Source organism: Cyprinus carpio, chromosome B9, assembly GCF_018340385.1.
Source record: "Cyprinus carpio isolate SPL01 chromosome B9, ASM1834038v1, whole genome shotgun sequence".
Taxonomy (NCBI): Eukaryota; Metazoa; Chordata; class Actinopteri; order Cypriniformes; family Cyprinidae; genus Cyprinus; species Cyprinus carpio.
Window position 1 is genome coordinate 24928969 of NC_056605.1, and position 25045 is coordinate 24954013.

The following is a 25045-nucleotide window of genomic DNA, read 5'->3' on the forward strand; positions in this document are numbered from 1 at the left end:
TCTGCTCCTCCCATGAACCTTTTCTGAATTTATGCTCTGTTTTGCCCTGAATGACTTCACTGGCTACATTTGAATGAATGCATCCCCCCTTTCCATTACTGACTGGTGGGATTGCATTAATCTTGCCTGGAGGCGGACAGTGAATCTCAGCCACTGGGCCAGTCTGGCAGTGTTGAAATAAGACCAGCTCTATTCCTTCATTTCAGTTCTCAGCACGTCTAATTAGCATTCAGACCGCTCTGCCTCATGGTGGGAGACAGAAAAGACACACTGCCCTCTGTCTAAGGGTAATGGAATTACATGATTTTCAGTCTCAGAAGCAAGGATTATATTTTAGAGTATTGCAAAAAAGCATATTTTAGATAAACCCAGCAATTATTGATATGTGAATACAAGAAGAACCTAGCTGTGTTATTTGCAGTCAGCTAGAAGGTCTCCTCCTTTCTAAGTGGGCGGCTCTTACTCAGAATAAGCTGCTAAGTGGATTAGACCTTACACAGCAAGTCAAAACTTTAGATATGCAAGTCTAAGTGCGCATTAACTCAAGTTAACCTAACACAATTTCATCTGTTACACAACGTGAAAAATATTAGATATATCCTACCATTCAAAAGTTTGGGGTTGGTAAGATGTTTTTGAAAGAAGTCTTTTATGCCCACCAAGGCTGCATTAATTTGATCAACAATAAAGTAAAAAATAATTAAAATATTTTAAAATGTAATTTATTCCTGTAAAAGGAAAGCTGAATTTTTAGAAGCCATTACTCCAGTCTTCAGTCACATGATCCTTCAGAAATCATTCCAAGATGCTGATTTGGTGCTCAAAAACACTTCTCCTCACTATCAGTGTTGAAAACATTTGTGGTGCATAATATATTTGTGGAAACCCCAATAAATTTTTTCATATTGTTATATCCTGGATTCTTTGATGACTAGAAAGTTCAAAAGAACAGCATTTATTTGAAATTGTTTTTTGAACATTATAAATATTAATTATATTTAATACTTTATATCAATATCAATTTAATGGATCTTTTTTTTTATATATTATTTCTTTCAAAAAATTACATTACTGACTCCAAACTCTTGAATGGCAGTGTATGCGAAGTTGTATAGATTCTAGAATCTACAAAATATCGATTTATAGAATCTACAAAACTATGCAGTATTAGAGAGAGAGATTTAACTAACCATATTGTTGCCGTTTCTCTAGTGGCAGATTGGATCTCAGAATAAAGTTGTTAAGGCTGTTGAGGTAGGCAGGCATGGTGTGGTGACCTTCTGGATTATACCAAACCTGTGAGAACACAAATATTAATCCAATGCACAACAATTCCTTAGTAATCACCTTGTAAATGCTCTGTTCCAAAATGTATGAAAACTAACAACTCAGTATTCTAACAGGCTTAAAAATACACAGCTGGGTAATAATATTTGGTAAACTAGTGCATTTGTACTTAGACTCAACAATTTTTTTGGTACTGAATGAACTCTTTCTCCTGCTTCATTTGCCATCTTTAAAGGTTTTTTCTTTCACATTGCATTCGTCACAAAGAATGCATGCAATATTGCCAAAAAAAAGCATCTTAGAGGGCAACATAATTATACTGCCTACATTTTGGAACAGCTTTCACATCAGGAGGGTGATTATGTTGCATTAAAATGCTGACTACGTGGCAGCTTACTTGGTTTTGGAACATAGCCTGTTAGTGTCTACATAAACTGCTACAGTTGGGACAATGAGCCACTTTGCCATTGGAGCAATGTAATATCACTTATCCAAATTACCTTACTAAGGGTTCTGTTCGCTGGCACATCTAACATGTCCATCTTAAGATCAATGGGAAGAGGCTTTCCAAAGTCCCAGCCTCCATATCTGAAACAAAGCACAAAACAACTTACATTAGGGCTCATAACTCCTAGCTGGTGTAACATTACGGTCACTTGTTATACACATTCAGTGGAACTTATTATTGATTTATTTATTTATTTTATTTTTTTGATGCCATTTATATATTTGTGTAGGTTTTATAATTCATGGTTTATAGGATCAAAAACATTTTTTTTTTTTTTTTTTTATAATTGGACTGCGCATGCAAATTTATATTCTTTCCTACATTCTGTACATATTAAATCTCAGTTTATTTAACAATACATTTAGTGTTTTCAGACACTAAAGACATTTTACTTGATATACTGTTAATTAATAGTTTTATGCCTTTGTTGAATTTCCACTCAATTTATTACAAGAGCTGTGATTTGCCTTTTTTATTACTATTTTCACCACCACCGGGCAGAGGCAGGGCTGTGTATTATATTACATTTTTTTGGAAGAGCAATGTATGAATAATAAATGCTAGCCTTACTATTTTAGGTGTAATAAAGTATTTTCATGCCAGCAGCACGCCCCAGTGCTGTGTGCTATTTGACTAGGATGGAAAATGTCAGCTGGTCGGAAATGCCACGATAAAGACGGGATAAACCGAAGCGCTTCCTCTTTAATTATTAATCAGCCTACCAGCGGTTCATAAATTCCTTAATATTCCACCTCGCCGTATTTTGAACTTGTGACACAAAGGAAATATCTTATGAAATTAGTTTAATGCTGTGAAGTGCTATGTGTGATAAAATTCACCTGATTCTGATGAAGTCATTGGCAGTGGCCAGCAGGTAGTCCTCTGTGTTGATGCCTGTCAGGTTGTAAACAATCTGGGATGATGGATTTCTTTTGTGAGGTGGTTCGTGATCGGATGCAGGACATGACTGAAAGGGAGAGAAAAGTGAGTGATATTCTGAACAGAAACCATGATAGAGAATTGGGAAAAACTCAGAATGTAACAATTTGATCCCTGTCAAGGGTAGAATTGTCCACGCCCCACAGGAAGCTGAATTGCAATGACAGGAAGAAGAACAGTGCACAGCATCAACACAAATTTGGTGGCAAAACATTATTTATTGTATCATTAACTTGATTAATTAGGCCTATTTACCTATTTATAATATATCTAAACTGAATACCTCAAAAAAACAGCCAACAACTGATTTAATTTCATATAGAACCACAACATGTCCATGAAAGCTTTTTTTAAGTCATAATAACTTACAAATGTTTTATAGGTGGCCTTTCAAACATAAATTAGTAATAAAAGATATTGTTTAAGTAAATAACATTTTTTGTTCATGATACTGTTTATGTGCAATTTATACTGAAAAATCATTATTTTTACATTACATTGTTTTTCATTATAAGATTTATAATTGTTAAACATTCCATGTTTCTACTTGCTTAAATTAGAATTTTCATTCTGCATTGTGTTCGTTGCCTCGTTGTTGCCTCAAAGTCAGGAATTGAATTTAAATGGCATTCTGAAATCAATTCTGAAGGGCGCGCAACCCTGCTGTGATCAACAATCTCCTTCACGCTATCAAAACACTAATGATCTTTATCAATATTTAAATGCTGAGAGATGCTCATCATTGAGGATATGTGATAATGTTGTTTTTGTTATGATGGTTATGCTCTGTTTGACCCACCTGCACTTGGTTGCTACACTTGCAGGTGGTAAATGTAGCAGAGCTGTTGCCTCTGGAGATCCAGTTCTCACTTCCTACAGTTGGTCTTTCTTTGCAAACCCTGCAAAAATATAAATGTTTTCTTGTAGCTAAAAGAAGAAGAATACAATATTCTACATGCAGGAACAGTCTCACGATTATTTGGAAGGTATCAGTGAAAAATCGATCCTATAAACAGGAAATGCATGAGAAATGCAAATGATGCCTGTGTGAATCTCACAAAAATATGTGCAGAGTGGTTCTTCTGTGAGATTTACACCCATATACAGGTGCATTATTATAAGCTCTTACAGTGGAATTACAAAAGGCAGAGCTTTCAGATGTGTGGGTGAAAGAGAGAAATAAAAAAACAGTGAACAAGAAAGCAAGAGAGTGTTTGTGAGCGAGTTACAGAGTGAAGAAAAAAAATAAGATGAGCCGAAATGGGAAAATAGCATGATAAAAAACAGTGATAGAAAACTAAAAGTGGCACATTAGTGTGATGAAATTGACCAGGAACACAAGAAGACCCACTGATACAAGCAGACAGTGTATCAGAGTCCCAGGGCTCAGCAAAAGAGACGGCAACCAGAGCTTAGGAACAGACCTGTGAAGATCAGAGGGGCTGAAATCATAGCCGGCAAAAATGAAAGCCATTTGCAGTGCCTAGGTGATCTGATGCTGTGATATGTAATCACTCATGGCTTAGAGCGGCCTGCAGTCTGATTACTGAGCTCAGAGTGCTGGGTCACTAAGACATATGGATGATTACTTACGAATTTGTGGGGTCTCTCATGCAGACATGGTCAATGCCTGGATAGGACATCATGGAATCTACAAGACTGTTGGTGGTGGGATTCTGATTGCTGGGGAGAGAACATGCAATGGCAATGTTTAAGACTGGGTGAAATTTCAATTTATTACTTTGATGGTTACAAAAAATAAACAACATTAGAAATATTGCAATGGTTCTATGTGCTATTCTTTGGTCATTAGTTGCATCAGCAAAATGTGGCAATTAACTAGCTTTGTGCCAATGACCCATAATAATATGGGGTATTTTAAAAGCATCTCTGTAATAAACCTCATTAACAGTAAGGAATTCAAAATATTGCAGATAATCAGTTATTTTGAATCTGTTTTTTGTAATTAGTTAGCATCATCACTCAAAAATCCTTCAAAAGTTCAAAGCCTTGGTAAGGCATTTTATATGCTTTGAAAAGCTGTAGTCAAATATAAAGTATATGGAGGTAAATACTGCTGTTTATTGTGTATTTTGCATAAATAAAAATTATTACATGTAATTATTTCCTTGTGTTCATTAGTAATAAAAAAAACCTCTAAAGAAAAATTGCCTGATAATCTGATGGATGCTACATTTGACTGTATTTTATTTCTTGCATTTATAAAAATCAACCTTTTAGGCAAAAAAATAAATAAATAAATAAGTAAAATTAAATTTTTGGTTTATTTTCAATAATGACCAGATGACAATGCATTAAGTGGTAACAACATTATCGAGCAGATCATCAAAATATGAAACAAACAAGGTCATGGGTTGGATTTCCAGAGAATGTATGGAGTGATGAAATGTATACTGTGAATTCAATGGAAGTCACTTTGGATAAAAGTGTCTGCAAGGTACCCATATTTTCCACATTTTTTGAATCACAGGCAAGTTACAGAAAAAAGTGAGTCTAACCTGAAGAAGCTATACTGTTCATCAACGTGGTACAGAGCAGGAGAGAGCACAATCTCAGGAAAGTGCTGAAGATCACTCTTGATGGAGCCCAGGCCCATGGCAGCAATTACAAAGAGTACAGGCAACAAGACCTGGGAGAACAGCCCCTTCCAGTCCCTCCTGGAGTGATGCACTCGTTTCAGCAACATGGCCATCACCCGCTGCGCAGTCAAAGTGAACCCACGCACGGCTGAGGTCCCAGTGAGGCCTATAAGAGAGAAGAAGAGAGTAAGCCGCATGAGACAGAGGCAATCATATCATCTCTTCATTCCAGTCAAATTCTAAAGATGAGCTTTCAAAGTTCAAAGCTTTCAAGGGGTATTTGGGGAAGTACAGGTCATGGAACTTATATTCCACAAACTGCTTCAAGAATCTAAACTAGTCCTAACAGCCCACTTACTGGCTTTCTCTCCAAGGTACGTGTTGTTGAAATCGTCAGGAATGCTGTCTCTTGAGGCAAACATGTCATTCTCCATCACAGACTCTGATACAGACCAGGTTTCACTTTCTTTAGGCTCCAAGTCGTCTCGAGTCAACTGCAGGAACACCTGAGAAAACACAGCATCTTTATGAGTGCACCTGGACAGGGCTGTATCATGTTTTCCTATGGTTTTGTTAGGATAACATCATTGCAGTGGTTCTAAACATCCCTCCCCGCCCCACTTTTTTTTTTCTTCATATGTTAACCATATTTTACTTGACGTTCTACAATCCCCAATCTTTCATAAATAATATGCACTTCAATTGAAATGTAAGTATATGTACATTGTTTAAAAAAATATTTTTTGTGTAATTAAAATTATTATTTGGGTACATTTTACAAGAATTTTCAGTTTTCAACTTCAAAATCTCATGTTAAATTCAATGTGCTATTGCCAATTATTTCAAATGTACTAGCAATTTCCAAATGAAGATTATAAACCCTACAGCATTTTTTCAGCAAATGTGTAAATACTGGTGGCAATTTGTGATTTGGAAATACTGAAGCATGCAAATTCATCTTTAAAGGTAAAGGTAAAAAAAATTACAATATATTATTTTTCATAATATAAAGCCTTTTTACACCAAGGACGATAACTGTAGCAATAGCGATGATCTTTATAGTTATTGTTCTTGGTGTGAACAGGCAGACACACAAGTTGGACAAAAATTCTGAGAGAATATAAAAAAAAAATCTCCATTTTGAAGATAAACAAAAGTGAACTAAAAGCCTTGGCAACCCCAGCTGGTAGCCATGACTGTTAGGTTGGGAAACCCTGCATTAAATGACCAAAATAAGAAGCCTACACAAATAGCATTTCAACAATTAAATATCTCCCCAGCCCTACTTAGAATTGGATTTTGGAGTGAATCAAACTGTGAGGCTTGCACTATATGAGCCAATAATCCCAGGGAACCTAGTATGGTTCAGCTTCCTTTGGTAGTCTTGGGCTGCACTGCCCGAGGTTTTAAAGGTCCAGCGGAACTGGCCGAGTTCATAATCCAGTCCTGCACCTGGGTCTTCATCTGATAATTACCTCTTCCAGGGTGGTGTCAGAAATGCCATAGCAGCCCAGCTGAAGCTTGTCCAGATTCTGATCCAGACCGGTGAGCAGAGAGTGGTACACAGCTGCATTCTGGGGGGTGTACGGTGGGAGGGCGTAGACCAAATCGCCCACCTCTCCCTCCTTCTGCCGAGCGTCAGGCAGGTAGGATTGAATGAAAGTCCTGAGTTCTTCAATGTTAAACTTTTCGTTTGAATCAGGAGTCTGCACCTGAACCAAAAACATAGAAATGCATATTGACAATATGACAAATTATAAAATATAAATTCTGGAACACCACAATGACACATATTATCACATTAATATCATAGTATATGAATACAATAATCATTTGCCATTCAAAAACTTAGGATCAGTAAGTTTTTTTTTTTTTTTTTTTTTTAAGAAATTAATACTGTTAATCAGCAAAAGATGGTTTAAAGTGATCAAAAATGACAGTCAATACATTTATAATGCTATAAAAGATTTCTAATCAAATAAATGCTGTTCTTTTGAAAGTTACATTCATCAAGGAATACGGAAAAAAGTGGATTAAAGTTGCCATTAAAAAATATAGATAAACTATGGCAAATAAAAAATGAAATATAAATAAAGCACCAAACCGTTTTCAGCATTGATGATAATAAGAAAAGTTACTTTAGCAGCAAATCAGCTTAAGAATGATTTCTGAAGGATCATGTGACACTGGAGACTGGAGTAATGGCTGTTTAAAATTCAGCTTTGCCAACACAGGAATAAATTACATTTGAAAATGTTTTTAAATGGAAAAAAGTATTTGAATGTGGAAAAAATGTCATAGTATTACATTTTACTCTATTTTTTATCAAATAAATGCTGCCTCGGTGAGAATCAGATACTTCTTTGAAAAACATTGAAAAAATCTTACCAACCCCAAATGTTTGAATGCTTGTGTATATCAATGTATCTTGGTATTAATATTATACCATTGTATTGTACTCCAGTACTACCATGGCAGTTTTTATGAGGGTTGAACTCAAGTAAGAACTCAGCTGGAGTGACTAACACACACATGTGTACCTTCTTTGTGAGGGTGAGGTTGTAGCCCTTAGCCAGCTTGTCTTTGAGGTAGAAGGGCGAACCACAGCATTTAAGGCCTCCACGCTCCAGGAAGGCGATGCGGTCACTGAGAACTTCAGCCTCATCCAGGTGATGGGTGGAAAGAATGATGGTATGCTCTGGACAGTTAAACAAAACCAACACAGAGGCATGTCAAATCAAAGATCCACTGATACAGGCAGACAGAGAGAGACAGATTCTGAACAAAGAGCTGATGTACAACGATAACCCAGGAGAATCTGACATGACCCTCTTTTACGGTCTTAAATCCTTGCTCGAGATAAATTCGCTAACTGTCTCCACGGAAGATAATTAAACATCAGAGGGAGCATGACGGATAACAATCAGTCGTTACTACATCTGCGTCTGGATTTTTCCCTGTCTGGATTTGACTGCACGCACCTTGAGAAAATCCATTCAAGCCTAATTAAATTCTAAACCAAGTGTTGGATACGCGATAAGAACAAAGTCCTTTGGGGAGTTTGCTACAGGTACAAGCCAGGGAATTATTTTCACCCCGATCTGAATTGCAAGGGGATTTCACCTTGCTTGTGTTTAAGGACAATGTCCCAGATGCTGCGTCGGGAACAGGGATCCACCCCGGTGGTCGGCTCATCTAGCACCACCAGCCGTGACCCTCCAATGAAGGCAATGGAGATGGATAGCTTCCTCTTCATACCTCCTGACAGGGTGCCGACACGCTTGTGGCGATGGGCGTGCATGTCTGTTTCCATTAGGATTCTAAGTAAGGAAAAAGAGGAACCATGTTAATGCAAATTTCTCATTTAGCTGATGCTCTTTCTATAACTACAGTGATCTGAGCCAATACACCTTGCTCAAGGGCACAGTGTGTTCATGGATCATCCATTGTGGGGTTTGAACCAACAAACTTCTACCAACCTGTTCAATAACCTCCAAGCCAGAACATTACCCTCATGTCGTTCCAAACCTATATAAGTTTCATTCTTATGTTGAACACAAAGAAGGTATTTTGAAGAACCAAACAGTTATTAGTCACCATTGACTTCCATAGTAGGGAAAGAAATACTATAGAAGTCAATGGGGACCATTGATTACCAGCATTCTTCAACATAAGAAAGAAACGGCATGAGGGTGAGTAAATGATAAAAAAAATATTTTTTGGGTGAACTATCCCTTTAAAGAGCATCAATAGTTTGACTTAGCAGCTGAACTACTTTAAATTATGAGTAGGTTGTACTGTGGGAAGCTTCAGTTTTAAAGTAAAGTGGTTTAAAGTAGCTTCCCCAACACCATTAAGGGCACACTGGAAACCTACATGTAATATGATTTAAGATAACAATTAGCTTCTGTAAAAAGTTAATTTCTCTAAGGGAGTGTTACAGAACAACATAAAAACACACTGTAAGACGAGTACTGAAACTTACCTTCGCACTTGTTCATTCACTTCCTGTTTGGTCCAGTGGGGAGCTTTGATCTGAGCGTATAGCAGCAGGTGTTCCTTTGTGGTAAGGTGGTCAAACAGGACATCATACTGCATGCACACGCCCATCTCCTTACGCACATCATCTATAGACGTCTGCATATCCATCCCATACACCTCAATGGTGCCGCTGGTCGGTGAAAACAATCCTGTCAGAAGTGACCTGAAACAAGAAAATACATTTTTTTTATTTAACAAAAAAAAAAAAGTTTTTAAGCTTATTAAAACCAATAGCGTTTTTTTTTTTGTTTGTTTTTTTTGAAGATGCAATATGCTGTTATGTTCTTACATAGTGGTGGTTTTTCCAGCTCCATTGTGACCCAGCAGAGAGGTGACATGTCCCTCATAGAAAGAAAGGTTCAGATTGTCTACAGCATGCCGGTTGCCGTAGGTCTTTGTCAGGCCATAAAGTGAGACTCCAACAGGCAATCCTGAGAAGTCTTCTTCTCCATTACCCGCCAAGCTACTTTTACCTACAGGAACATAGATAAAGAGAAGCAAAGATGTTCAAATATCACACAGAAATTGAAAGGATTAAAATTTATCCTATAATTACAATCTGTGTCACCTTCAAAGAAGGCAGAGTGTGCAAGTATATCTGAGCAAATAGATCTGAAGCAAATCTCTCAGATGCTCAAAAGTTTGCTCAGTAATATTCTATCTTTTTGAAAGAAAATAATACTTTTATTCATAAAGGGACATTACATTGATCAAAAGAGACAGTAACAACATTTAAAGTTACAAAAATATTTTTCAAATAAATCCTGTTCTTTTGAACTTTCTATTCAAAGAGAATCCTAAAATGAAAAGGTATCACATTTTCCACAAAAAAATGATTATATTATATTATAACCTGTTTTTAACATTGATAGTAAGAAGAAATGTTTCTTGATTACCAAATAAGCACATCTGAATAATTCAGCTGTCATCACATGAAAACATTACATTCTAAAATATATTAAAATAGAAAGTATTTCAAATTGTAATGTTTCACAATATTACTTTTTTTTACTGTATTTTTAATCAAATAAATGCAACCTCTGAATGGCAGTGCAGGTAATCTACTGTAATGTAATATTTAGCTGCAATAGTGATATGAGAAACATGAAAATAGCACCAATACTGTATGTTTTCGAATATACAGATATGCACTCATGCAAAAGTACTTTACTGCTCAATGCAGCTACAGACCAATCAGAATCAAGTATTTCAAAGCACTGTGTAATAATATACCTTTGCTCTTGTCAGTGTTTTTTTGTTCGTGCATCATGTTACTAAAGAGCAGCCCTCTGCCTATTTTCTTTGGCGTTCTGTTACAGCAGCTGAACACATCTGTCCAGAAGGACCGAGTCACTGGGAAGTACCACGGAACAGCAATGCCATACTTTCCTGATTAAGAGAAAAATAGATTAAATAATAAAATTAAACCTCCACTACTAAAAATGAATAGTGGTTATTTTTACCTAACCACACAAACAAAATTTGATGAGTTTCTCAACTGAGCAACTCACACATACCTGGGAAGACCATGCGGATGTAAATCCCAATGATAAAATATACTACTGAGTCAATGAGGAGCAGCCAGCAGAGCCAACCGAAGGAGGAAGTGTCACCAGCCAGAGGAGAGATATACATGTTGCTCCACTGGATGCCTGAGGTGTAAGTACACAATGCATTCAGTCAATGTAATTATCCCAAACAAACACTAATTACAGACAGTCTGAGGGGTTTGTGTTGGCATACCTTCTTCCTGTTTTTCATAGCGGGAAATATACTGGCTGGCGTAACAGAAGCATGTCGGAGAAAAGAGACTCTGTGGACCAAAAACAAACACTGTGAGATTTATACTACAGCTGTCAATTGATTAAAACATTTAAAAGACTAGTTCACCCAAAATCGAATTCTGTCATCATGTCACTTACATTACTTTCTTAAAAAAGGTGAGTTGTTATAAGTACAACAAAACAACTTTATAACCTCACTCTTCATGGATATATTGCATGTAAAGATGTTTTTACCGCTGCCACGGCCTACGCATTAGTCCTCTGCTGGTGCTCGCATTAACATTTCTACGAATGATGCGATTTCACATTTGTGGGTGATATTTCACTTGTGGAGCTGCTATGATAATTAAATTTCACCATACAAAGAATGCAAATGACTTTTGTTAAATGTCCCGCCTGGCTTTTACTAAAAAAAAAATCATCAAAAAATAACTTCCTCCATCATCTTATAAAAAAACATGCTCTTCTTACTTACTTTCGTTTCTTATAATAGAATATTTTCCTCCATTAATAAACATACAAACTAAATAATGTCTTAATAAAAAGTATAAAATGCAAACAGGTCCCCATCATGACAGGACAGTGTTTTAGAAATCACAAAGAATAGAATAAATGTTATAACGTCAAACTGAATGTCATATTTTGATAATGATGTGAAATTGCAAACTGATTTAAATGCAGTACAGACCAGAGCACTCTTCACACTGAAGGAAAGATTGTCCTCCAAGTGGATCAGCACGATGAAGGGGAAGAAACAGATGACATAGATAAGGCTGCCGCTCAGCCCGGCGATGTTGGTCTTATCAAAGAAGGAGCTGACCAGGAAGCTGATTGCAAGGACACTGAAGCCATAGTCGCAAAGGTAGAGGAAGAGCACGAAGCCATCGCTGCGAGGAAGGATGCCGCCAGCTTTCAAAATGATGGTGAGGATGATGATGGTCGCCAGCAGGAACACAGCACTTTCAATTAACCAGGCAAAGAAGTGGCTGATGGGATTGACCCCCATCATTTTCATGTACTGTGGGAAGAGTGAAAAGACTTTAGAAAGCTAATTAAAGTTGGTGGGAAAAGACTAAAGAAAAACTATGCCCTGGTTCCATACCTCATGAAGTCGCAGTTCTCTCTCATGGACGAGTTTTTTCACAAAGTGGGCGACAAACAGCACCCAGGAAATCATGAGAGCCATTGGGAAGGCAAAAGCGATGCTGTTGAGATACCTTGGGGGTAGAAAGATCAGAGATTAACAGGTGGAGGGCACATTTCTTATGCATATCACTCTATATAACTTCAAATGCTTAAGAGGAACCGATGAACTGACTAACTTAAGTCAAGTTCCTGTTTGACAAATGTTGTAAATTAAAAGTCTAAATTGATGACCCACAGTATTGATCTTCTGCAACTCCTGTAATTCAGACGTTAATTTGGTTTGTAATCCATTTTCTTTGGAAAAAGCTTGTCACTATATTGCATCCATCTTCTCATTCTAGCATCTATTAGTGTTATTTTAGTATTATGAATATAGTGCTATAGGATTAAATATATATATATATAAAAAAAATAAAGAAGTCTAAAGAAGTCTATATATATATATATATATATTATATATATATATATATATATATATATATATTTTTCTCTTTTCATTTTAATTGTTAATTTAATTTTATTTGATTTTGCCATTTTCATTTTTGGGGGTTTCGGGTTCATGTCAGTTGTGTTATTAATTATTTCTATTTATTTCTATTTGTAAAAATGTATATCTATTATAGTTTTGGTATTACTAATTTTAATACTTTAACTTACAAAGGCAAGATTTCTCATTTTTAGATATTATTTATATTAACTTAAGTTTTCCACCTCTGGTTTATTTTATTTTTTTCAGCTGTATTTAAAAGACCAAAAAAATTTTTAAATACAACACTGGCTTCCATCTAAAAGCCACAATCGAAAACATCTAAAGCCACCTTTAGATTAAAAAAAAAAAAAAAAAAAAAAGCAAAGTAATTATGATGTTATTAATGTTGATTCTCATACACAGCCAACGGAAAATTCAGTGCCATGACAACAGCTCTGATCCAGCACTTCATCTACACAGAACCAAAGCCAAACCTAAGCTTACAAAATTGTTTTGCTGCCTTGCAAGCAGTGCTGTTTTATTAAACAAATGCAAATCTAGTATTTTTATGAAATACTAGACATTCATCCTACTAGAGTTATTTCTAATGAACAAAACGGAGCAGATGATCAGTGTTGGTGTGAACTGTTGATTATTTGTTCAGATGCCACCTCTTGCATGACCATCTTAGTCTTCATATGAGACACTCAGTGTGTATGTAGGGTTTGCGCTTGTGAGACACTCACTCATCCTTGTAGTAGCAGGGATAAGGGAACGCCTGCATCTGGACGGCTGGCCCATCTATGGCTTTACCCGTCTGCATTTCGATGATGGCTCTATCAATGCTCTCCTGCAGATACACGAAGCCTCGGTTGTACCGCTGGGTCTTCGTTGATGACACGAAGGCATCTTTCACCCAGAAGGGATTCCGTACACGGTCTGTGCGCATGACATTCTCGATGTTCATTCGGATGGTGTAGTCGATGTTCGGGGGCAGGCTGCTGGAGGTCTCCTCAGGAAGTTTGAAAATAATGCCTGTGAAGAAGAGCAGAGCTCATGTGTATAAAAGGGAAGTGATCTGTTGTCATAGTAACCTCAAAGGCCCGCTGCTCCTCGATAACAGTGGAAATCTATATCTCAACGGAATTGAATCGAATTGCATTGAATTACAGGCTTTACAGCCCGATGGCTCTTCAGTGCCTGCGGTGTCCTCAACCAAGAGTATCACCAAACGCATGAGTGGAGTAGTCAGTTGAAGAGGTATCTCCTGATGAGAGTGTGTATGTATGTGTGTGTGTGTGTGTGAACTCACTGGCGTAGAGCTCACGGTTTTGAGCCAGTTTCTCCGCCTGCTCGTCGAGTTCATCAGTGGAGTTGAAGGCTCGGTAGCGGTCGAAGTTGACACAGGAGGAAAGGTTCATCATCAGCATGGAGAGGGTGGTGATCTGCTCCATGATAAACTTGTTTTTCTCTAAAAGGACTGTCATGTTTGCTGCAGAGAGAGTTAGAAAAACTGTTCAAGCCACTGCAGATTTAGGATAAGACTCTTGTGTATAGGAGCAATGCATCTCTAGCTCTGGTCATGAGTTGTCAAATGCTCAGCTGTAAAACTCCATTCGGACGGGGATAGTTTTCCCAGAGGAGGTTGGGTAAATCTGTGTCTCACAGACGTAAGCTCTATTCTGAGAGTAACTATCTCTCAGGGAGACATGATTTCAGCATTTACAGATGGTTGTCTGTGATTTAATTGCCATGTGAACCATTAATGTCTATTTTTTCTTCCCATTGCTAACAGTTTATAGACAAACTACAGGGTCCTGTGGTTATTTAATTAGTTAATCTGAATTTACAAGAAATAATTAATAGCAAAAACTATTTTTTAGATTAAACTATATACAAATAAATATTTATTTATTCATTCATAATATTAATACATATACACATTCTTTTAATGTACAGTATTATGGAAGCCACAGTTGTATTATGATTCCTGCCACAATTGAGAAACTAATATGATTCATTAAGTTATAAAAATAATGAGAAACTCTATCATAATTATGGGTTAACATGCTATAGTATGTTATTTAGAAAAAATAGCGCTGTCAAACGATTAATCGTGATTAATCGCATCCAAAATAAAAGTTTTTGTTTGCATAATATATGTGTATGCACTGTGTATATTTATTATGTGTATATAAATAAACACAAATGCATGTATATATTTAAGAAAAATATGTTAAGTTTATACATTTAAAATATGTATATATAATATCAATTACATGAATATAAATATGTACATGAAAATACATGGAAATATTTTCAAAATATAAACTGTATGTGTGTTTATTTCTATATGCATAATTAACATATACAGTATATACACATATATTATGTAAACAATTTTTTTTTCTTGGATGCATTAAACAGCACTAGAAAAAACATCATTATTCTGACTTAACATTTCATTAAAATGAAAGACTTTCTCATGATAATGACTTTGTTTCTCATAAATATTAGAAACGTTCTTGTTATAATAAAATCTCATAATAATGAGAAACTTTTTTGTAATAATAATGCTGCACCCCTATGATGCAAGCATTGTTACTTACAGAATTGGTTGAGAGTTGTGCTCATTTGTGCAACATCAATGCCGGTCTGAGTCTGAATGAAGTTTTGGACGAAAGGATTGCGCAGAGAATTCTGTGAAGAGTATTTTGATAAGAGAGCAGTTAATGCAGTAGAGGGGGGAAAAATAATTAAATCAAATAAAAAGTGTTTATTTGATTTTCTCTTGACTCAATACCTGAAGTATTGGCAAGGTTTTTGTCAGGATGTTGGCAGACTGCATCACATATGACGATGACTCTATCCACTCGGACGCAAAAAGCTTTAGATCACCAAACTGGTGCAGTGTAGTATTGGACTGCAAGAAAGAAGGAAATGTTTTGTTACAAAAAAAAAAAAACACCAAATGTTACAAAAAAACACAATATTTTGCTTTGTAACCAGGCTACCCGTCTATATCGATATGACTGTATAGATGTTGCTCCACTGTATAGAAGTCCAGATTTATGCTGCAGTGTATCCCAAGAAGCGGGATATTCCTATATACTTTATCTTTGCAGGTATCTGATTCTCTGCAAATATGTCTCCTAGCAACTGTGGAGAATAAATTACGTTGTACAATTTGAACTGTACAATTACCAACAGAGAAGGTCATTTACTATGTTTTACACACCTGTCTCTATAGCAACTTTTGTTGATTCAAGTAAACTACACTTTCCTTTGGTGTTGCCATGTTTGATTTCATACGTTCATCAGTTTTTTTTCAAGGCCGAAAAATGGAAATTCAAACTTTTGCAATAAGAATGTAACACATATGTAAAAGTAGCCCAAACTGGATCCAATCACACATTTTTGCTTTTTACATGCATGCATGTTTTAAAGCAGCACCTTTATCATGATCTCTCTCGTCACTGGTGTGTCTGGTGAGTACAGGACCTGTCCTAACAGCATGGGTTTGAGGAAGGCCCAGGCCACCGCGCCGCCTGTAGTGTTCACCATATCCAAGTAGAGGTTCATACAGAAGGGACCTGGACATAAGCAGTATATTAATTAAGCCTGACCACAGCACTTCATCAAAATGAACTCAATATGCTGTAAGCAGATTCTTGACAGGTCATTATCATAATGCTTTATTGCACATTTAGCTGTGTGCTGAGAATATGCATTCATACTAGCATCGGGTGGGATTTTGAACTTCTTAATCAGCTCTTCTCTTTTGTGGTCCGTCTGGACAGAAGGATCAGTCTCGGTTATGATAGGAACTTTTGCGATGGCGAACAGTGTCAGGATGCCATTTTTGCATAAGGCACGAGCAATGGTACTAAAGGTGGCCCTGCTAGACATGGTGGACCGCTTTCCCCTCACCAGCTGTGGGAAAGAGAATACATAGACATGTTTTATTTAAAAATGAAATGAAATGAAATGAAATGAAATGAAATGAAATTAAATTAAATTAAACTTACACTGTGGAACTCTTGGTTGGCCACCAGGTTTAGTTCTCCAATGTTTGTCAGGTATTCCTGCAGTTTGTTAAGGGCAGGTACCAGTTTGTGCATAATGTCCGTCAAAAACTTGATCATCTCTAGCATGATTGCCACCAAATCCTGAATTTCTTTTGACAACACCAGCTGCAACAAAATGCCCCAAGGTTATATAAAATATTATATAAAAGGTTATATAGAATGGTTTATATAGATTAAAAATATAAAAGTGGCAATGTCTATGGCTGTATAATCCAGTCAATTACACAAACACTTTTGAATTAAATACTTTAAAAAATATATTATATAATACTTTAAAAAATATCTATTTACTTTAAATTTAATGGAAGCAAACCAAAGATTATATTAAATGGTACAGCAAAATCTTGAATGGCTAACAGTGAACTCAGGCTGCCCCAGCCCATATCTAACCCTAAATTAGAAAAATCCATAATAATAAATGCAGAAAAAGCAAGCATTTTTATTTATTTCATTGTAACTATATGCAAAACATTAAATTTCACTGGATGTACAATATGTACAATACATTCTGTGCCCAGCTCTTTACCCTGAATAAAGCTGCCTTCATGTCCACATGGCGAAGAAAGAGAACCGTGATGCTGTACCATTCATGTGACCGTTCACAGAAGGTGCTGAAGATCTCCTGCCCTGCAGGGTCCAGTTGCAAAGACGAGGGGTCTGAGCACTTGTGTAGGTTTGCCAACCATGCCAAGTTCTGCGAAGAGGAGAGAGATTACAAACACAACACAATACAATAAATTGCACTCTACAAGACTTCACACTGGTCAGGGACAGAGATATTTGTTACTAAAGCGTATTGCACTTGGGACCTATAACCCTCTGTGAGCTAGCAAAAGACAACAATGGCAATTAAAATGCTCCAAATTGTTTAGGTAGGATGGGGGAAAAACCCTTGGGAGGAACCAAGAGCCCATCTTCCTCAGAATAAAGTGTGATTCAATTTATTTTCATTTCTGTCTGTGTGAAGCCATGATTTTTGGACATATCTTTTGAGCCCCTCTGATGTATGCATGAGCTGTGGTGTACCTGCATGTTGCTGCTGGGTAATGGGTAATCTAATAGAGCCAGGAGAATGTGAGGGGGAAAGTTGGTATACCGCTCGACATCCTGAACAAACAGAGTGGTGTTTTTCAGCAGCTCTGAAACTTTCACTTCAGCTGTCAGAACACAAGACAAAAGACAAGTGAGAGAGCAGACATGCATGCATGACAAGGTTGAAAAAGACTGATTGGACCACCATCTGATAGCTAAGGAACACTTGCATTTCCGCAGTACTTTTGATAGAAGCGACAGCGGAACGTACCTGGAGATGAAATATTGATATTAAGACTTTTCAGAGTTGAGACGTTGAAGCCCACAATTTGAGAGAGAGTTGATGTCCTTTATAAAAAAGAAAGAGAGAGAGAGAGAAGAGACAGAGATTAAAACCATGAGTGGTATTCCTATACAAACTGTTTGAAATGTTTTAACACTATTTATATAAATATAAATATGTATATATTTATCTAAATACTATTTATTTAAATTATATATTGTTATATTATATATAAACAATATTATATAATAATACATTAAATGGAAAACAGTGATAAACAGTAACATTTAATGTCATTATTATATTTTGTAAATTTATTTTAATAAAAAAAAAAAGAAACACATGTAAACACCTGATGATTTTTTTTGAACATTATCATTTGGGGTCCGAACTGATTCACTAGAATGAATCAGGTTTTCCAATGCTTTATATGAAGAAGTGAACGAAAAATGGATCGAATACACTGCTACATTGTTTTTTAGCTACAGATTTTATAGTATTTATCTACTTTCACTCAACTAAAAATATAAGTAGCACAGCAACTTTTAGTAAGTAACTCCCCAACCCTGCTGAATATACATAGTACAAGCTACAACAACAAGGTTGAAGGTCATCAAATAAAACAGTACCAGTCCACTTCAGTGTTGTAAGTGTTAGGGTCTCCAATGAAAGTCTGGAAAATCAGATCATAGATGTTGGTGCTTTGGTTCACCAGGTTGGTTGTGAGCACATAGACGGCCTGAACTGCGGGAACAACAGTGTCGCATAGCACTCTGGGACCCAGAGGCAGAACCTGGGTGATCAGCTGCACAGAAGCCATGTTTTCCAGAGCACACACCTACGTTATCATGAAAGAAGTTGGCTTCAGAATACTTAGAAATACATAGGAGATGAATCATAATTCTCTTTACAATTCTTTATTCACTTGGTATGGCATAAGCATAGCAATAATAACAATGTGGTAATTTTTGCTGGCATATGTTTTATAAAAGTCACTTTTTTTAATCTAAACACTCAAAAATCTCACCTTAGTTAACAGGTGGTCCAGTATCATGCCCGAACTCTCATTTGCCCAGTTGGCTGAGCCTAATTCAAATGCGGTGTTTAGCACTTGCTGTAAAAGATGCAGATTTTCTGCAGAGAGGCGAGAGAAATGCAAGAGGGAAAACAAAGATCAAGCTTTTGCAGAGCTAAAGTAACTTAAATTCCCTACAGGCATCATTACTTGCACCTAACTCCACTTTCAGGCCAACCTCACACTGCAGCAAGCAGCAAATGATCTAGCAAAGAATCCCCCGTTAGAAAAGAGACATTGAAAGCTTTATGGTGCTGTGTGCTGATTTAGATCTGACAGCTCTTACGTGTGCAACACCTTAAGCAATATAAAAGTTTAGACAGTTATGAAGGAAATTAAATGCTCAACAAGACATCAGCTTTATTAAGGAACATATAAAGCAAACTGAGAGGATTGAAAAGCAGCTTATCGATTTAAATGAGGGAGTGCTGCAGAAAAAGAAATTGGGGAATAAAAACTGTGGATCTCCAGAGGGGAAAAAATGGTGAACTTTGGAGCACAGCATGATATGTTTTAAAGTTAACTCTTGAAAAGGATAGTTCAACTAGAAATTAAAAATATTCATTCGAACTTAATCAGTACTTCTGACTTGTTATCTCTGAGTAATATTTGACACTTGTTTTCACACCATTCAGTATCTCTTAATTAGGTTTATTATTGTATCCCAATGTTAAATTCTTTTCTTGCTTAAAGCACAAACATCACTAAATTTAGTTAAATCTATGCCTAAAACAAAAACTATTTGAATAAATTTAAGGATTTATAGTTAAATAATACGTGTGTACAGGTTTTTGAATGACACAAGAAAGAGTAAATAATGACCTTTACATTTTTGGAGGTGAACTACTCATTTAAATAGACTGGGCTGATAATATAAAAGAGAGTAGGGGGTAGGAAAAAGAAACATTTGCTATTTTAAAGAGCACAGGCACTGTAAAAGGCTTTCTCATACTCAGTCTGGCCACATGCCTCCTGGCTGTATATTGCAGAAAGCAGACTTCAAACCTGCCATTTACTGCACTGCTATGAAAAGCACCAAATCTTTGCAATGTCACAAACATAAAGCAACATACTTTGTCTAATGTCTGTGGGGATTACTAAGAGTAATTTATTCCAAGGGAGAACCTGGAGTCTGCAACATTTACTGTGCACATGCATCTTGTTCTTGAGCTAAATAAATTTAAATTATATGCAAAGAAATAATCATGTATTCACACGGCTGAATGCAAAATACTTGTACATGCTATATGCAACTGTGGGAACATAAGATCGTGGAAATCAAACCCATGAATGAACAGTGTTATAGGTCAGTAGATCTTGCAAGATGATTTATGTACCTTGGGATTCGTTGGCCAGACTTCTTATGATGGACTTAATATGAGAAGAATATGGCAGGTCTTCTGGAAGGCTATCAGCAAGGTTTGTCAACAGCACAGGCAGCCTATGTAAACAGAGAAAAGTTTAATTAACTAACAAAAAGTTGCTCTTTCCGCTGGGTTAGCTTAATCATAATGTACTACTATGGATTCTGATCATTTTTTTTCATGACCCCAAGACTGTGTTCTTTTCAGAGTCATAAACTATGTTTCTCTGAAGAAGTAAGCAATTATGCAGGGTAAATGCCATGTGGCTGAAATTATGAGAGCGAAGTAATAGCCATGCATTGAACAAGAAAAAGAAATTAAAAACTGGGCCTAGTTATGAGCATATAACCAGGAACCAGCCTTGGGAGCACAACCTCAAAGAAACTCACTTGTCAGTCCAGTTAGTGTCATTCATCCCCAACAGATGGCCGATATTCATGCTAGAAGCCCCCAGCACTATTTTGGCGAGTTCAGACTCCACATTGCTGCTATTGCCCAGCGAGATGAGATTTTGGATGGTGTGCAGCAGCTGCTGGGTAATAACAGCTGTTTGGGTGAAAGGGTTTTGGTCTGCTTGGATGATCATTAGGATTGTCTTAAGGGTCTGCTCTAGGTCACCTATAATGGTGCTGGAGGAATTTGTGTTCATGTTGTGCACCAAGGCCAGAAGGTTGTTGACAGAACTGGCTATTGGGGAGACAGCCCCACTGACATCCCCAAAGGTGCTGGTGTCATTAAGAACAAAAGACATTGTCTTCATTAGGTTGAGTGTGATATTGATGTATGGCCGTCCCTCAACAGGCATTATCGAGTATATAGAAGATGCAACCTCACTTAAAGAGTTCACGGCTTGTGAGATTTGGATAGGAGAACCAGATAACATAAGGCCCTCGTACAGACTCACGGACACTTGATTAGACACGGTCATCAAGATGTAAACAAGGCCATCTGGAGTCATATGCATAGATGTCGGATCATAAGTAATGTTTAGAGAGTTAAGAAGAGACTGTGTAACAAGCTGGGAGATTTCTGGGAAGTGGGATGTGATTTCCGCAGTGTTGGATACTCTTGAAAGGGCAGTGAATAAAGCCGATTTGATAACAAAGAGGTACATGTGCGTTTCCTTGGGGAGAACGACAACCATCTGATTGAACGTCTGGGTCAAAAGCATCTCCCTCTCAGCACCACTGCTTAGGCTATAGTTTGACATGGAGAGGTTGAATAGGATGTGGGTGGCCATAGCACTGCTAAGGATGAGGGGGTGGGTGACCTCTTGAACAGATTGTCCATTCGGAAGAGCTGTGATATTCGAGAGGGCAAGGACATGGTTTAGGGAGTTAGAAATCATGCTGGTGGACATCATGACTTTTTCTATGTCTCCGGGATATGCCTCGAGCAATGCAAAGGCTTGCAGCATTTGTCCAGATATGTTGAAATACACAGCTACCTCTCCAGAGGGAAGTGAGTCGAAAGCTTCTGCAGACTGATTTACGGCTGCTAAATAGGACGCTACGCTCATCTGCGACTCTGGACTGGAAAATGAGCCAATTATGTTTTGCAGAATGCCAGTGACCTGAGGGCTGATGTCCTTGATTTCCTCAAAGTTCTCGGTAAGGATGTTGTTGAGTGCCGTGAGGAATTGGATTGCAGTGTCTCTGCCATTTCCACCCTGTAAGATGATATTTGACACCAAAGCTTGAAGTTGTTGGGTCATGTGCTCGATTCTTAGCGCAATGTTCAGAGGTGGCTGGTTGGATAGCACCATGGCCACGTCAATTGTTCTTCCCAGGCTCTCTGCAAATTTCTCTACTTTACCAAGGTCCTGCAAATTCCACCCATCGCTACCAATGTCCATGAACATCTCCAAGAACTGCTGTCCATTGCTAGGGAGTGTCAAGTAGGAAAGCACATTCAGAGCTGTGTCAATGGTTTCCTCCTGTTTTGTGTTTCCAGTCATTTCACTCAAATAACCCTTCAGGATGACACCCAAGTCTGGATTTGCAAAGAAAACATGAATAGTCTCCAAAATTTCAGTCGAGGTCGGTGGAATGGATAGAACTTCAAGCAAGGTTTGGTAGTCGATGTCAAGAAGGTCAAGGAAGTCATCCACTGGCTCTCTCTGTACTTCGCTAGCAATACTTCTGGCATTTCTTGTTTGGGACACAAGACCTTGCAGGTTCTCTCCCTGAGCAATTTGCATTTTAAGTGGGCTTAGATATTGTTCCACAGGGTCGAAGAGGTCACTGGTTAGTTTGATCTGTTTCAGCATGGACAAAACATTCCCCGAAAGGTCAATAAAGGTTTTCGAGAGACACGGCAGTGGCATCTTGTTTAGGGCATCTCTTACTATATCGTACAACTTGCGCAGAATCTCCAAGACAAAATTTAGTCCAGTATCTTGAGTAGTGTACAGCCAGTTGAAAAAATCAACAGTTTTCCATAGGGTGCCACTTGTATCTTCCAAATACAGAACTTGCTGCATTACTCCATAAAGAGCGGGCCAGTCGTCCAGCAATCCCATACCTATGATTTGCTGGATAACCTCTTTTATTAAACTATCAACTGTGCTTCCATTGGGGTTCATAAATATGTCTCCATTCAGGATGTAATTAATGGTTTCCTTTGTAAAATTCATTCCGGTAAGCGTGATCTCCAGAGCTTGCATGATGATCTGAGGGCTTACAGTTGAGTTCTGGAGGAGATTGCCATTCTGTTGGATGACCTCTATAGTTTTTCCAATTGCCTCGATGTATGGCGTCATCCAGGGAGCTTCTGTTTTAATTTGATCCAGAGCCATTTGAACTGAGGAGAGACTGATGAATGAGAGACAAATTAGTTCACTTAGGATGTTCACAAAAAAGTTACAAAATAAAAATGGCTCTTTAAGGATCCATTAAAAAGCTATATTAAATAATGTACTGTTATGCATATACGTGATAAATTATAAATCATTACAGTCCAAGATACTTAAATGTAGAGTTGATGGGACCATTAATGAATCAACCAAATAAACATAAGACGTCTACAATTTTTAAACTGGATTACTTATATTTAAAGCAGCAAAACATTATTCCATATTTCATCTTGATTTTGCTCTCCATTTCAGCGGGCACTCATATTATATTAATAGATCTGTACAGTTATAATAGACTTAGAGACAATTTCCATCATGTTCAATGATCTACAGCCGGATGCATAAATGTTCCTGCAGTCTTACGTGATTGATTCGCCCAGATATTCGCAAATGCATAATTTGATTCCTATCAGTAGTCAGTTCATTACAGGGATGAGCACATAAAGCAGAATCAATTTAAGAGCAGGGAGATAGAGATAACAGAATAATAGAAACTACTTTATCTGCTCAAACCTGTTTGGAAGCAAAGGAGTCAAACTGAATAAATCAACCTTAATGCAAATTTAATTACTCTTACTTAGTTTGTTTGCATGATTTCAACCCCTGGTCCTTGTGGGTAATAACTGCAAATCTCTTGGCAAATTTGAGATGGTATTTCGGTAATATAATCAGGCTCGTTATAATGTCGAGGTATAATGGGGCGTATGAGTGTGGGCAAAATTGCTGCACACTTTTGTTGTCGGCAATTTAGTCAAGCTATACAGTTTGAAAAAAAAAAGGTGAAAAGCTCAATAGCGTTTATCTTTATAAAAGATCTTTCACTGTTATAAGACTGCCATTTGTTTGCTGTCATGTAATATGACTTGGGTTATGTATCACGGTAAGAATATATGCTAGTGTAAAAATGACTCCAGCGCATTAATACCTTTGGTAGAGCTGCATCTGGAAGAGCTGGACATTCCAGTCAGCCTGGTTTGTTATTTCTAGCACAGAGAGGTTGTATAGCATTGAAGTGTAATGCAACAAGACTTCTGTAAGGTGATTGCTAGCAAAGGTACTGTTCAGGATCGCCCCATAGAAAGTCTCCAGTGACTCAGCCATCATTCCCGCAGTGGCATTTATCCATAGAGGGTTCATCGCCATTCCCTGTTTAGAAACACAGAGGGACAAAGTCTAAATCAGTCTTTAGTGCACACTACCATCTAGTGGTGGCATATGACAGTTGCATTTGAGAGCCATAAAAAAGGCTGGGTATTATAAAACTGAACTTATTGTCTCACCGTCATATTAAAGGCTGGAACTGGTTTATTGTAGGCTGCTATGACTGGCTGTAGGCTGATGTTACACCATAAAGCAACAGTGTCTTCACTTATTCCAGTACCAGCTCTGACATCCTGCCATATTTGCTGCATGTAGCTGCAGTTCAGGCTCTGACCCTCCAAACCAGCCTGAGGGATGAGGATGTAAAATAAAATAATTATCACAAAAGCCTAACACACATGGTGAGAATAGACAGGATGGTATTGAATTGGTATTGAATTGTTTTTGTTTTGCTTCTTTACAATTCACTATTTA

At 37.3% G+C, this 25045-nt stretch overlaps 1 protein-coding gene across 1 annotated transcript in view; it reads right to left on the reverse strand.

Annotated features, from left to right (window-relative positions):
• LOC109091145 overlaps positions 1-25045 on the reverse strand; it is a 63846-nt gene that overhangs the window by 13136 nt on the left and 25665 nt on the right. The window contains exons 27-59 of the mRNA XM_042730524.1: positions 24751-24918; positions 24396-24616; positions 21006-23429; positions 20590-20693; positions 19205-19311; positions 18807-19015; positions 18166-18242; positions 17889-18019; positions 17389-17556; positions 16803-16967; positions 16512-16707; positions 16228-16367; positions 15578-15697; positions 15384-15474; positions 14087-14266; positions 13521-13809; positions 12262-12376; positions 11848-12177; positions 11119-11188; positions 10893-11027; positions 10609-10764; positions 9665-9848; positions 9320-9538; positions 8458-8654; positions 7875-8032; positions 6810-7046; positions 5693-5840; positions 5254-5500; positions 4328-4417; positions 3534-3633; positions 2635-2762; positions 1788-1875; positions 1191-1296 (exon numbers count right to left, since the gene is read on the reverse strand). Coding sequence (XP_042586458.1) covers positions 1191-1296; positions 1788-1875; positions 2635-2762; positions 3534-3633; positions 4328-4417; positions 5254-5500; positions 5693-5840; positions 6810-7046; positions 7875-8032; positions 8458-8654; positions 9320-9538; positions 9665-9848; positions 10609-10764; positions 10893-11027; positions 11119-11188; positions 11848-12177; positions 12262-12376; positions 13521-13809; positions 14087-14266; positions 15384-15474; positions 15578-15697; positions 16228-16367; positions 16512-16707; positions 16803-16967; positions 17389-17556; positions 17889-18019; positions 18166-18242; positions 18807-19015; positions 19205-19311; positions 20590-20693; positions 21006-23429; positions 24396-24616; positions 24751-24918 — 7498 coding nt within the window. The remainder of the gene's footprint in view (positions 1-1190; positions 1297-1787; positions 1876-2634; positions 2763-3533; positions 3634-4327; positions 4418-5253; positions 5501-5692; positions 5841-6809; positions 7047-7874; positions 8033-8457; positions 8655-9319; positions 9539-9664; positions 9849-10608; positions 10765-10892; positions 11028-11118; positions 11189-11847; positions 12178-12261; positions 12377-13520; positions 13810-14086; positions 14267-15383; positions 15475-15577; positions 15698-16227; positions 16368-16511; positions 16708-16802; positions 16968-17388; positions 17557-17888; positions 18020-18165; positions 18243-18806; positions 19016-19204; positions 19312-20589; positions 20694-21005; positions 23430-24395; positions 24617-24750; positions 24919-25045) is intronic.